This window comes from Lithobates pipiens, unplaced genomic scaffold, assembly GCF_037356315.1.
Source record: "Lithobates pipiens isolate NorthernLeopardFrog02 unplaced genomic scaffold, aLitPip1_a1.2 Scaffold_3, whole genome shotgun sequence".
Classification (NCBI taxonomy): Eukaryota; Metazoa; Chordata; class Amphibia; order Anura; family Ranidae; genus Lithobates; species Lithobates pipiens.
This window is the reverse complement of record NW_027507790.1, coordinates 39,390,852-39,404,146: the sequence shown is the minus strand read 5'-3', so window position 1 is coordinate 39,404,146 and position 13,295 is coordinate 39,390,852. Positions and strand designations below refer to the sequence as shown.

Sequence of the window (13,295 nt, the reverse complement as noted above, 5' to 3'; positions counted from 1 at the left end):
ATCTGACAGGAGGAATTAATGAACTACCATGGCCCTGTGGAGCGCCGTGGTAGTTCATTGAGAACTACGAGCCGACAGCCGCAAAGGATGAATTTATCCTTTAAATCAAAACTTTTTATTTTTTACTCGTACATAATAGTCTGCTTAACAAAAAGGGGCAACTGCTTTTATTTTTCTGCAGTATACTTTATATATTCAACAGAGAAAAAATGGAGTTGCCTATAATGTATTTTTGTAGTTGCCCGCTTTGAAGTTTTGTCATATTTTGCTTTTATCACTATAGGTCCAGTTTACCACCAGGATAAAGATATTTGTTTTAGTTGTAAAAAGCGTCTAACATTTTTTTTTTCTGTAAAAATCTTTTATATTTACCTGCTCTGTGCAGTGGTTTTGGACAGAGCATCCCCCGATCCGCCTCTTCTCGGGTCCCCTGATGGGGGCATTTGTGCTTGCTCGCACTGCAGCCAAATCTGTGTGTCTCTAAAACACACAGCGTATGTTTCAACCCTGCCTCCTCTCCCTCCTCACTGGCTGTGAGTTGAGATCAATGGCTTCTGCTGCTGTGTCTGAGCCAATGAGGTGGGAGAGAGCCTCTGCTCTGTCTCGTGCGCATTGCTGGAGAGATCGGGCTCAGGTGGGGGGGGGGGGGGGGGTGCGGTAGCTGCATAGCAAAGGTTTTTTACTTTAATGCAGAGCATGCATAAAGGTTAAAAAAGCCTACAGTATTTGTAAGCACTTTAAGATCCTTATCCTGGTGTGAAAGCTTTGTGAATTCAGCTTTATGGATAGTTTTATAATGAAAAGGTTAGTTGATTTTTTTTGTCACTCTGCTGCCTTTTTAAATATATCTGTTCTCCTTTTTAATGTATTTTGTACTTGGTGATTTAGGTCAAGTCACTCTCTGCTTTTTCTGTTGTTGAAAGGTTTCCGGTTATTAAGCACGTCCATTCCTGGGGATCCTGGCACTGTGGCACCTTCTACCCTTCCAAAGCGCAGGGCAGCATATTCTAGCAGGTGAGGTGGCAAGGTTTTCCCTGCATGAAACAAAATTATTTATGTACTTTATCTGTATAAGTTATAAAATGTGAAATCTGCCAAATGTATAGATTTAAAGAATGGGGCTCCACAATAATATGGTCAAAGCAACTTTTGTTATTTGTCAACTACCTTGTTTTAATGCTCTTTATCAAAAAAAAAAGTATTCGTTTTTGTGTCCCCCTGGTATAAAAATAATATACTCAATACCTGATAAATAAGAACATTTTGACAATACATCCTTGGTTCTCCATATTACAGGACACATTGTTTTAAACCTCTAATGTGTTTTAGATAAGAATGATGTAATACTCAGGCATTAAAGAAAAAAGTACTCAAGCTGAAGTTAGTCCTGTGTTACAAGTATTTTATTAAGTCTTAGCCTGGGTTCACACGTGTCCGATGTAGACACCGCATGTGATAGGCACAGGAATTACACCACATTCCTGTGCACATCACATGTGATGTCTGTGCGGTGTGATTTCAGTCATTGTATGGCTGATATCGCATCCACACCAAAATGGTGCAGGACCCCCCCCCCCCCCCCCTGCACCTGGATCACATTGCATGGGTGTTCACACCCATGCAATGCGATTCTGCCAATTGCACTGCGTTTTGCCATCTGTTTTGGCACGTCCTGTGTCTGTTGGGGCTGCACTGATAATCGGGACACTGATGATCAGTGCCCTGATTATCAGTGTAGATAACCCCTGTGTGGATTTGCCGGTTATCGGCTCTCCTCTCCTCACGCGTTGTCAGCATGAGGAGTGGATTGCCGATAACTGCCAAATCCTATTTACACTGTGATCAGCTGTTGTTGGACACAGCTGGTCACATGATAAAGAGCCGCTGTGATTGGCGCTTTACCCCAATCTGTGATCATCTGTGTCCTAAGGACACCGCAATCACCGATCCCTGCCGATGTGCGCCACAGAGGGGCTGTAGCCATCTTTCGGCTATAGCGCAGGTGGGAAGAGGTTAAAGGATAATTTCACTATTGTAAAAAATTTGATTCACCCCTGGCCACTGTGGCTAAACCCTAAATACAGCTAGGTACCTCCATCTTAATAAAAGGTAATCTCCATTGCACATTGTTTTTCATTTCCAGTACTCATAGATCCCATAACAATCCTGTGCATGTGCTGAGCTGGGTACAAAGACTGGGGAATAATGGGCAGTTTCCAAATTCCCATGTGCCAAGCAGGCTGCCATTATTTACGATGGCCACTAAAGGCTCATGTAGCTTTGTGTATAATTGCCTTCATCCCTTTGAAATACTAATTGTACTTAACCTCTTAACTGGGATTTTTAAGGCAATTTGAAGATGGAAATTTGTTATTATGATTTAAAATAAGTATTTATTTTTCATATTGAATAGAATTAAGTTGGCTAAGACAAAAAAACTGTTGACAATGTAAACATAGTATTCCATACCATTGCTTTTATGTTTGTTTTGAAACTTAAATACAATTTCTCTTTCGTTCATTGATGGACACAGCACTTTAATCTTGACCTTAGGGTTATATCACCACCTTCAGGAGAGGGCTAGGCAGGACACATAAAAAAACAACACAGCACCACCCAGGGGCGGTCCTACTGGCTATAACCCCTCACTCTGCTTCCAGCAGCTCAGTATTTTTCTGCCTAGTCTAGGAGAAGGACCTGGTTACCTGGGGGGACCAATGGTCCTTGGAATTTTTTCTTTTTTGCTGTTTTTGGTTCCTGTGATCCACAATCAACAGCCAGGCTGGGTGACAGGCTGGATAATATAAATACTGGTAGTCTCCCCAGCCTGGCTATCGAGCGCGTGCAGACCTTAGCTACACGCTGGTTTGGCCGCGACATACCCCGCTCTGGTCCAGGGGCGGCCGGTGAGCTATATGCTCCGGGGCACACATATGACCTGGCTACTGCTGCCCGAGTCAGTGTGCTGTGCCCGACAGCCACCCCGTATTGTTTGGGTGATGGGTCTGTCTGTGGAGTGCGTCCAGCAGTCCCTGCAGGACGGGTAAGTATGACTCCACCATGTTTACGGTCCTCCAGGTCCATGTTTACGGTGGTGGGGTCAGCATTGTGGGCGGTGTTAGCCACGGCCCTGGTGTCACAAACACTTACTGAAATGGGCTAAGTTGTTGCAACATGAGTTGGGGAAGGAACAGTCTGTGTGGAACTGACAGACCAGTTGGTGCACGGCCTTAAGTATGTCTGTGATGTGGCCCTGGATACTTCCCCTTTGCTTTCTAGAGCCTCAGTATCAGCGGTGGTGCTGCGTCACTTGATTTGACTTAAATGCTGGTCTGCGGACCAGGCATCTAAGAAAGTGCTGGCAGATTTGTCTTTCCAAGGTGAGGGGCTATTTGGAGCCTCACTTTATGACATTAAGAATGTTACTGGGGGAAAGAGTACTTTGCTCCCACAGTCCAGAAAGGGTAAGGAGCCACGCCGTAGCACGTCGGCAGGTAAGCGTCCCAGTCCGATAAGTTGCCCGCCGAGGGACAAAAGCATCCCTGGTTTCGCAAGCCAAACAAACCTGTGAGAAAATCTGTTGCCGCATGCAGGTTCGCCCCCTCCGACTCGGTTTGCCATCCGGTGGACCTCTTTCCTTTCCGACCAGTGGGTCTGTGAAGTGGTTTCATCAGGCTACAAGATAGAGTTTCTGTCTTGTCCGCCAAACTGATTTTTTTCCCTCCAATCTTCATCTTCTTCCGGCTCGTCGGGAGGCCCTGTTTGAGGCAGTACAGGACTTACTACTGCGTTGGGGTGATAGTACCTGCACCGCCGTCGGAAAGGTTTCAGGGATTCTACTCCAATCTGTTTGTAGTCCCGAAGAAGGAAGGGGTCCGTCCGGTCCTGGATCTCAAGGCCTGGATCTCAATCTCTGAAGGTGCGAAGGTTCAGGATGGAATCGGTTCATTCCGTGGTCACTGCACTTAATCAAGGGGATTTATTGGTGTGTTTGGACATCAAGGACGCATACTTGCATGTGTCAGACACTAGAGGTTTCTGCGATTTGCAGTCGGGGAGGAGCACTACCAATTTGTAGCTCTTCCCTTTGCCCTAGCGACTGCCGATGGCATTGTTGAGACAACGAGGGATTGCAATCATGGGTTACCTGGATGACCTCCTCCTGAGAGCAGCTTCTGCCTCACCATTAAGGGAGGATGTGGCAATCACCATACAGACTCTCAGGGAGTTTGGTTGGGTTTTGAACCTCCAGAAGTCGGTGTTGGTGCTGACTCAACACCTGGAGTACTTGGGGTTGATTCTGGACCCCTCAGAGACACGAGTCTTTCTCCCTTTGGACAAGCTGCAGACTCTTCAATCTGCTGTGCAGTTATTGATATCCCGCAGGTGGTCGTTGCTGCGTTTTTGCATGCTAGTTCCGGGTCTCATGGTAGCCACTTTCGAGGCGGTACCGTGTGCTCAATTCCACACTCGAGTGTTGCAGAAAGAGATCCTATCCAAATCTCCGACATCCCTGGATTGTCAAATTCGGGTGAGCCAGCTAGTCAGGATTCACTCCTCTGGTGGCTGAGGTCTCCAGCCCTTTGGTCCAGAAGGTCGTTCCTTCCTCTTCATTGGACGATGATCACGACAGATGCCAGCCTGACCGGATGGAGGGGGTTTTGGGGCATCCAGTCGGCCCACGGTCGCTGGACACGGGAAGAATCCCGCCTGCCAATCAATGTGCTGGAGCTTCGGGCGATCAGGAGGTGCCTATCCACATGGTTGCAGAGGCTGCGGGGGCGTCCGGTCAGAATCCAGTCGGACAACGCCACGGCGGTGGCGTATGTCAATAATCAAGGAGGGAAATGGAGCTCAGCTGCAGCACTGGAGGTCTCTCACATCCTACAGTGGGCAAAGCGGCGTGTGCCAGCTCTGTCAGCCGTATACATTCTGGGCGTAGAAAACTGACAGGCGGACTACCTCAGTCATCAGTTGCTGGACCGGGGGAATGGTCACTGCATCCAGAAGTGTTTCGGCTCATTTGTCTAATGTGGGGCATGCCGGATGTGGATCTCTTAGCCTCTCGGCTCAGTCGGAAGTTACAGAGGTTTGTGGCCAGGTCAAAAGATCCCTGGGCGGACGCGTCAGACATGTTGGTGGCTCCATGGGGTCATTATCGGCTGATTTATGCCTTTCCCTCCACTCAGACTCCTCCCTCGTCTCTTTCGCAGGGTGGAGGCTGAGGGGTTTCCGGTGATTCTGATTGTCTCAGATTGGCCTTGACGTCCTTAGTACGCTGACATAGTACGAATGGTGGCGGATGTTCGTTGGTGGCTGCCGATGCGGGAGTACCTGCTGTCGTAAGGTCCGATACTTCATCCTGCTTTACCGTCGCTGGTTTTAACAGCATGGCTTTTGAAAGCCAGGTGCTGAGGGACAGAGGACTGTCAGCTCCGGTAATTTCCACTATCCTGAGGGCGCGGAAGTCTTCTTCCTGGAAGATTTCTCAGCGCCCGTGGAAGACCTACATCTCCATGCGTGAGGAGATGGGGTGGCGTCCGCGTACATTTTCAGTTTCCAGGATCCTGCTGTTTTTGCAGCGAGGAGAGGGATTTAAATCTGGTGCTCTCGGTGCTTCAGAAATCGCCGTTTGAAAAGATTAGGGAGATGCCGTTATTGACACTCTCTCAGAAAGTAGTCTTTCTAGTGGCTATTCCATCTGCAAGGCAGGTTTCTGAGTTGGCGGCCTTGTCATGCAAGACTCCCTACTTGGTACTTCACAAGGATAAGGCGGTGATGCGTCCACAGCCTTCTTTTGTTCCGAAGGTTGTTTTGGCTTTTCATCTAAATGAGGACATTGTGCTCCCGTCTTTATGTCCTCGGCCGTTGCATCCCATGGAGGTTGCTTTACATTCTTTGGATGTGGTCTTGGCTCTGCGGGGGTGTCTGTCTGCTACGGCTCCTTTCCGGAGGTCGGACTCTCTGTTTGAATCGGTGGCTGGTCCGAAGAAGGGCCCGGCAGTCTCGCCGACAGATCGTGGTTCAGGCTTATGCCATAAGGGGGCGGGTGCCCCCCTTTCATGTCGCGGCACATTCTACCAGGGCAATTGGTGCTCTTGGGCTTTCCGACATGAAGTGTCCGTTTCCCAGGTGTGTAAGGCGGCGAACTGGTCGTCCATTCACACTTTCACCAAATTTTACAAGGTTGCTGTGGGCGCATCTTTGGATGCGTGCTTCGGCTTCAAGGTTTTGCAGGCGGCCGTTTGAGGTTGCAACTCCTGTGAGGAGGAGTTATTTTAGTTTTGGGGGGGAGTTTATTTTCTTTCTGTTCCCACCCCTCATTTTTGACACTGCTTGGGGACGTCCCTAAGGTCAAGATTAAAGTGCTGTATCTGTTAATGAACAAAAGGAGAAAATAGGAGTTTTGTACTCACTGTAAAATCTTTTTCTCTCGTTTATTGATGGACACAGTACCCTCCCCTCCTATTTATGTTTGTACTGCTTTTTGACGAACTGAGCTTCTGGAAGCAGAGTAAGGGGTTATAGCCAGTAGGACCGCCCCTGGGCGGTGCTATGTTGTTTTTTATGTGTTCTGCCTAGTCCTGAAGGTGGCGATATAACCCTAAGGTCAAGATTAAAGTGCTGTGTCCGTCAGTGAACATCAGAGAAAAGGATTTTACGGTGAGTACAAAAATCCTATTTTATGTTAAAAAAAAAAAAAACATAGTATTCCAAAATTGTATCCATTTCATGAAAATGTACAAAGATTAATAGTCTTGAAGTGGTATTCCCCCAACTACTTGCTGTTCCACCATCGATGTACAAGTGCTGATGGCTGTTTAGCAGATTGGGACCTCCAATGCGTTTTGAAATAAGCAAAATCTTCTTCAGGGATTAATACCACTTCTGAAATATAGAATTGCGTTTTAACCACTTCTTCTCCGGAGGATTTGGCTGGCCAAAGACCAGAGCACTTTTTGCAATTCGGCACTGCGTCGCTTTAACTGACAATTGCTCGGTCGTGCGACGTGGCTCCCAAAAATGTACGTCCTTTTTTTTCCCACAAATAGAGCTTTCTTTTGGTGGTATTTGATCACCTCTGTGGTTTTTATTTTTTGCGCTATAAACAAAAAAGAGCGACAATTTTGAAAAAAACGCATCATTATTTTTTACTTTTTGCTATAATAACTATCCCCCAAAAAATATATATAAAAACATTTTTTTTTCCCTCCGTTTAGGCCGATATGTATTCTTCTACATATTCTTGGTTTAAAAAAAATCACAATAAGCGTTTATTGATTGGTTTGCGCAAAAGTTATAGCGTCTACAAAATAGGGGATGGCATTTTTTTTTTACTAGTAATAGTGGCAATCAGTGATTTTTATCGTGACTGTGACATTATGGCAGACACATCGGACACTTTTGGCGCTATTTTGGGACCATTCACGCTTATACAGCGATTAAAAATGCATTGATGACTGTGTAAATGTGACTGGCAGTGAATGGGGTTAACACTAGGTGGCGCTGTAGGGGTTAAGTGCGCCCTAGGGAGTGATTTTAACTGTGGGTGGAGGGGATGTGTGTGACACATTACTGATCATCGCTCCCGATTACAGGTTGCTATGATCAGTGACAGTGTCACTAGGCAGAACAGGGAGATGCTTGTTTACGTTAGCATCTCCCGGTTCTTCCTCTCCGTGAGGTGATCGCAGGTATGCCCGTGGACATCGAGTCCGCGGGACACGCTGTCGGACTCATGGAGCTCGCGGCGGGCACTTGCGGCTGGTCCACAATCGGGTTAAAATCAATATTTGTGAATTCCATACATAACGCATATATTTGGGTGCATTGCATATACACTTACATTCTTTAAACATTCTTGGTAAGAGCACTCCTAAAAAGAACCAACAATTTGTCTGTTTTACTTGCCCTTCGTGAAATACAAGGACTGCTGGATCATATCCAAAGGTGTGACATCAAAAAAGGGGAGGTATTTAAGCTGTGAAAGAGAAGAGATGAGGAAATCCACTGGGTGGTAATGGTACATATCCACCCAGTAGAAAACTTGATCCATTACGGTGATAATTATCCAGACGGAATCAGCCGGGGGTATTTCCATTAGGGTGATAATTATCCAGACGGAATCAGCCAGGGGTATTCCTATTAGACAGCCAGGTGGAGTTAACATATGAAGAGGTGAAATACTTACTAGCAAACCACCTATAGGTCTCCCACATCCAAGCTGTCCAAGCGCAAACAAGTTCCTCATTGATGTCTGGCCTCCTGCCGCCCTTCTGTTTGGCTAAAATATCCACATAATGGGATGTGGAGGAAGTAATGGTGCCAGCTACGATCACTGGTGTCCCTCTATATCGCACATGCGTGCTGTGCTGATGTCATGCGTTGTCATATCGGGTCCCCATGATGACAACATCCGGAGTGGCGGCCATATTGGGGACAAAAAACGCTGCCATCACAAATTATCTCCAGTGATTAGGATGGAAAAAATTCCCATTAGACCCAATACAATTGGAGAGAGAAAAAGCTCCCTAATAAGAATACAATGGTCTTTGTGTGCTCTCGTGTATATACCCGGCACAGAGACAGAGAGGTCCCTATCCATAGCAGTGCTTCCACCATTACAAAGAACGTTGAAATAACACATAATAAACAATATAAAGTAAACAATATATATCCATAATATTCAAATAGATTAGAATGCATATAATAAAAACCAAAGGTGTGGCATCTAAATCTACACCATAAACATCCAAAATGCAAAGCATCTACTGCAGGGATGTGAGTTCCTGTCCAGTAGTATGTTATTAGCTACCTATGCAAGGTTATGCTAGTTTGTAGATCAAAGGGAACATTTAAGAAAGGAGACTGAATTTCAAGTTTCCCTTACCAAATGTATCAGTTTCTGATGATTTGTCTAGAAATCTGTTTTACCTGAATTAAAGCCCTCAAGGAAAGGTCTAAAGCTTTCAGTCTCATTTAGACCTGGAGGGGTTGTTGCATTAGGATCCAGCACATTTTGTGCTGTAGGTCTCCAATAACCTACTCTAGGTGGAATGTGGACTTGGTCCAATACTGTAAAATTGACATTGGGCATTCTATGGTTATGCTTCCTGGCCACATGTCGGCTGAAAGGCAAATATAGATTGCCAATTTGGATACTATGCATATGTTTGCTGATGCGTAAGCCCTAGTTCTGTCTAATAGAATACCCCTGGCTGATTCCATCTGGATAATTATCACCCTAATGGATCAAGTCTTCTACTGGGTGGATATGTACCATTAGCACCTAGTGGATTTATTTCCTCCTCTCTTCTCTTTCACAGCCTAAACACCTCCCCTTTTTTGTTGTCACACTTTTGGATATGATCCAACGTTCCTTGTATCTCAGGAAGGGCAAGTAACACAGACAAATTGTTAGTTCCCTCTTTTTAGGAGTGCTCTTACCAAGAATGTATATGCAATGCACCCAAATAAATGCGCTATGTATGGAATTCACAAATATTGATTTTAAAACGCAATTATTCTATATTTCAGAAGTGGTATTAATCCCTGAAGAAGATTTTGCTTTTGGTTATACATTTTGAAACGCGTTGGCTGTCCAAATCCACTAAACAACCATCAGCACTTGTACATCGATAGTGGAACAGCAAATAGTTGGGGAATACCACTTCAGGACTATTAACCTTTGTACATTTTCATGAAATGGATACAATTTTGGAATACTAGGTTTACATTGTCCATTTTTTTTTTTTTTATCATAACCAACTTAATTTTATTCAATATGAAAAATAAATACTTATTTTAAACTATAATACCAAATTTCCTTCTTTAAAGCGGGAGTCCACCGGGACTCCGCGTTTTTTTTTTTTTTTTTAAAAGCCAGCAGCTACAAATACTGCAGCTGCTGACTTTTAAATAGTGACACTTACCTGTCCAGCGCGCCCGCGATGTCGGCACCCGAAGCCGATCGCTCGCTCGGCTGCCGGGTCCCGCCGCCATCTTGGGTATGGGAATCAGGAAATGGAGCCTTTCGGCTTCATTTCCCGGTTCCCTACTGCGCATGCGCGAGCCGCGCGGCGCAATCCGGACGGTCCCCGCTGCCTCTGGGAGCTGTGTGTTTCCCAGCAGGCAGCGGGGCACTTGCTGAAGGGGGCGGGCGCTTGCGGAACGGGGGCGTAACCTACGCTCGTTCCGCAGAGAGCTAGCCCGGAAGTGGGTGCAGTTACCTGGATTATCCAGGTAACTGCACCCCCCTCCCCCCTGAAAGGTGCCGATTGTGGCGCCGGAGGGGGGGGGGGGATTCCGATGAGCGGAGGTCCATTTTAGGGTGGACCTCCGCTTTAAATTGTCTTAAAAATCCCAGTTAAGAGGTTAATCACAATTATTTCCAAAGGCCTACCCTTGCTCTTAGCCAGGTGCCTATAGGACTTGCACAAAAAAAAATAAAAAAAATTCTAGTGCTTGGCTACAGACACGATTGTTGTGAGGATGAGCTTTGTTCATCAAAGTTACTTCTGCTTTATGTGACAAATGTACATTTACAATCAATTCCTTAACCCACAACCCACTTTTTTTTTTATTATTATTATTATTATTTTTTTAAATCTCACCTACGCTAACTGGGCTTATTTACCTCTGCACTGTTTGCTTCCCTTTGTCCCTTTGGCAGAAACCCTCTCTAGTGTAGGCCACACCTATGCACTGCACCCCAATAGGCTTATATAAGGCCACAAGCTGAAGCTGAGGTGCAATCTTGGGGGTCTTTTGCCCTGATCTTGGCTTGAATATCTAGCACGTCACTGGCTCAGAATAAGCATGTAGCCAATGTCAGCATAAAAGCTTGATTTCCTACACTTCCTGGATGCCTAATCCAGGTCAGTAATTCAAAATCACTGGTGCATGTGCTCTGAACTAACGGCCACCCATGCCGTTCCGTCACAGCTCTATGCTGTGACTGACGGCTCCTGCGCGCATAGTGTCGTCATCGCGGTTCTGGCCAGTCACAGAGCCGGTGTCCGCAAACTTGGAAGCAAGACGGGTGAAGATGGAAGCGGCCTCCAGCGATGACCTTGCATCACTGGAAGGCTTCGTTTCCAGGTAAGTCTCACATAATGTGCTAGTATGCGATGCATACTAGGACATTATGCCTTTGCCTTGCAAGTAAGAAAAAAAAAAACGTGCAGCAGCTTACAACCGCTTTAAAAACAAGCCAACAATGGCAACTTTCTTACTCCCACAGATTTTTCTTATAGGATATTTACACATTAAGTAAAGGCTCAGAAATCATAGCACTACCTTGTTTTTATAGTCCCTTTAGTATAATTGTTTTTGTTTTGTTTTTCTGTGTTACACTATACCAGTGTTTAAGGGTAATTCCACTTTTGTGGGGGGAAAAAAATAGCAAATAAAAAAAAATATATAATATAGCATATACAATTGCGACACAAGTCATATTGTAATTGAATGTTATTAAAAATTACCTTTCCTTTTCAATCTGCAGCGCTGTAATTTTCTGTATATACAATGCAATATGGCTACCTGGAGGTGGTCTGTACACATAATCACTGAACAAAAATTTTATTCTCTTTATTGTTCGGTTGTTATACTGTAGAAGTATAAAGTGCAGCATACAATGTAACACTATATAAATAGTAATATATTTACAGATTATTTTCTCAGTTATGCGTGGTATATTTGTATGCTGAACAACATTCTGTGATGAGAGAATGTTTAATTTTGTTTCCAATATTCTTTAAAATCCGTAGATAATTCCACCTACGCTGAAATTTCAGTGAGCTGAAAAATATGAGACCACTGAAGGAAGAGCCTGGCAAAAGTCTAGAATGTACTGTATGTTAGTGGATTTAGTCCGTAATGTGGAACTGTTTCAGACACACAGTAGAAATGAACTTTATCCTGGCATGCAATGCTTATAGCTACAGCTCTTCAGTTTTCTTAAAAGTTCCCCTACCAATATGCATGATGTTGCCAGCTTAACTGGCAGTAGTCCATGTACTGGCACACCACAAGCTCGAATTCTGAGAGTTTGATTGGCATTTCCGCACCTTTTGTGTAATAGTATCCCACTTGTGACAGTAAATGTGAAAAATAGACCACTGTTAACTTAAGATGGAGTAATGATGGAGTCATCAGCTTTCATTCTGCTTTAAACACTCACAATTCCCGCTTAGAAGTATGATGTTTTCTATGTATATTTCACATGAATTTTGATAGAGTTGAAGGACTTCACGTTATTTCCCATTCTGTGTTTGGCAGTGAGGACAGCGAAGAGGAAAATGAACGTCGGTGCCGTGAAGCAGCTGTGTCAGGGTTAGACATTCTAAAACATAGTGCTCTACATCCAGTTGCGGTTCAGAGTTCAGACACACCCAGTAATCATCAACTTACAAAGAAACACAAAAAGAAGAAGAAGAAGAAGACAAAGGACAGGGGGCTGAAGGAGGGGTCTGATATTGACCATCAATGTCCAAGGCAAGATCATGACTCTAGAAAAGACAAGATAGACACTGAAAGTCAATCGAACCCACAGGACTTAAGGCAGGAGCATGAAACCAATGGCTTTAAAATGAAGAAAAAGAAGAAAAGGAAGACCAAAGAGTTTGTTAATGAGACTAAACCAGACGATTAGGACTTAAGTCAGGAATAGGAATAAAGCAGTTTGTAAAAGGACAAACAAGTAGGGTAAGGAGCTAGAATCAGACCAGGATACAAGTCAGCAGCATGAATCCATTGGTTACAACAAGAAAAAGATAACTTTGGATAATTGTGATGAACTGGCCAGCAGATCAGAACAGAACTGCGGTCTTCTTGACAGATAGTTCAGTATCTTCCCCTGTGACTGACGTATACAAAAAGTGTTTTATGAACACTGTTTTATATGAAATAGGAGAATAGTCATCTATTACTGAGGTGTTCTGCCATTGTGTACTTTCAGGCTACGTGCTCATTTCACAACATGGTTCATTGCAGGCTTAACTGGTGCAAGTCTCTTCATCTGAGGGTGATAATCTTCATAATGTCCACTCTGTCTTTGAATAAAGCTGTACAGCTCTGACCACATCATATGGAGTCCAGGAATGCTATTTGCAAGTGTAAATCTGTGCCAGAGCTGAAGTCTTTTCATTGTGAGGAAGATGTCATCTGCGTGGACATGTAATTGTCTATGGTGCTGTGTGATGGGGACAGGAGGTGGCTGTGGCTGTGGCCGTGACTGTGGCTGTGACTGTCGGGGGTGCTGGAATTCTGGTAGTGTACCAAACCGGCCGAGGATA

At 44.8% G+C, this 13,295-nt stretch overlaps 2 protein-coding genes across 5 annotated transcripts in view; one reads left to right on the top strand and one right to left on the bottom strand.

The window, feature by feature from the left end:
- Window positions 1-13,083, top strand: part of CUNH12orf43 (chromosome unknown C12orf43 homolog) — an 18,701-nt gene extending 5,618 nt beyond the window's left edge. The window contains exons 5-6 of the mRNA XM_077461502.1: window positions 924-1,014; window positions 12,280-13,083. Of these exons, the coding sequence (XP_077317628.1) occupies window positions 924-1,014; window positions 12,280-12,652 (464 nt within the window). The 3' untranslated portion in view covers window positions 12,653-13,083. The remainder of the gene's footprint in view (window positions 1-923; window positions 1,015-12,279) is intronic.
- Window positions 11,575-13,295, bottom strand: part of HNF1A (HNF1 homeobox A) — a 54,626-nt gene continuing 52,905 nt past the window's right edge. For all 4 annotated transcript variants that reach the window (XM_077461496.1, XM_077461498.1, XM_077461497.1 and 1 more), the window contains one exon: window positions 11,575-13,295. In XM_077461496.1, the coding sequence (XP_077317622.1) occupies window positions 13,144-13,295 (152 nt within the window). In that variant the 3' untranslated portion in view covers window positions 11,575-13,143.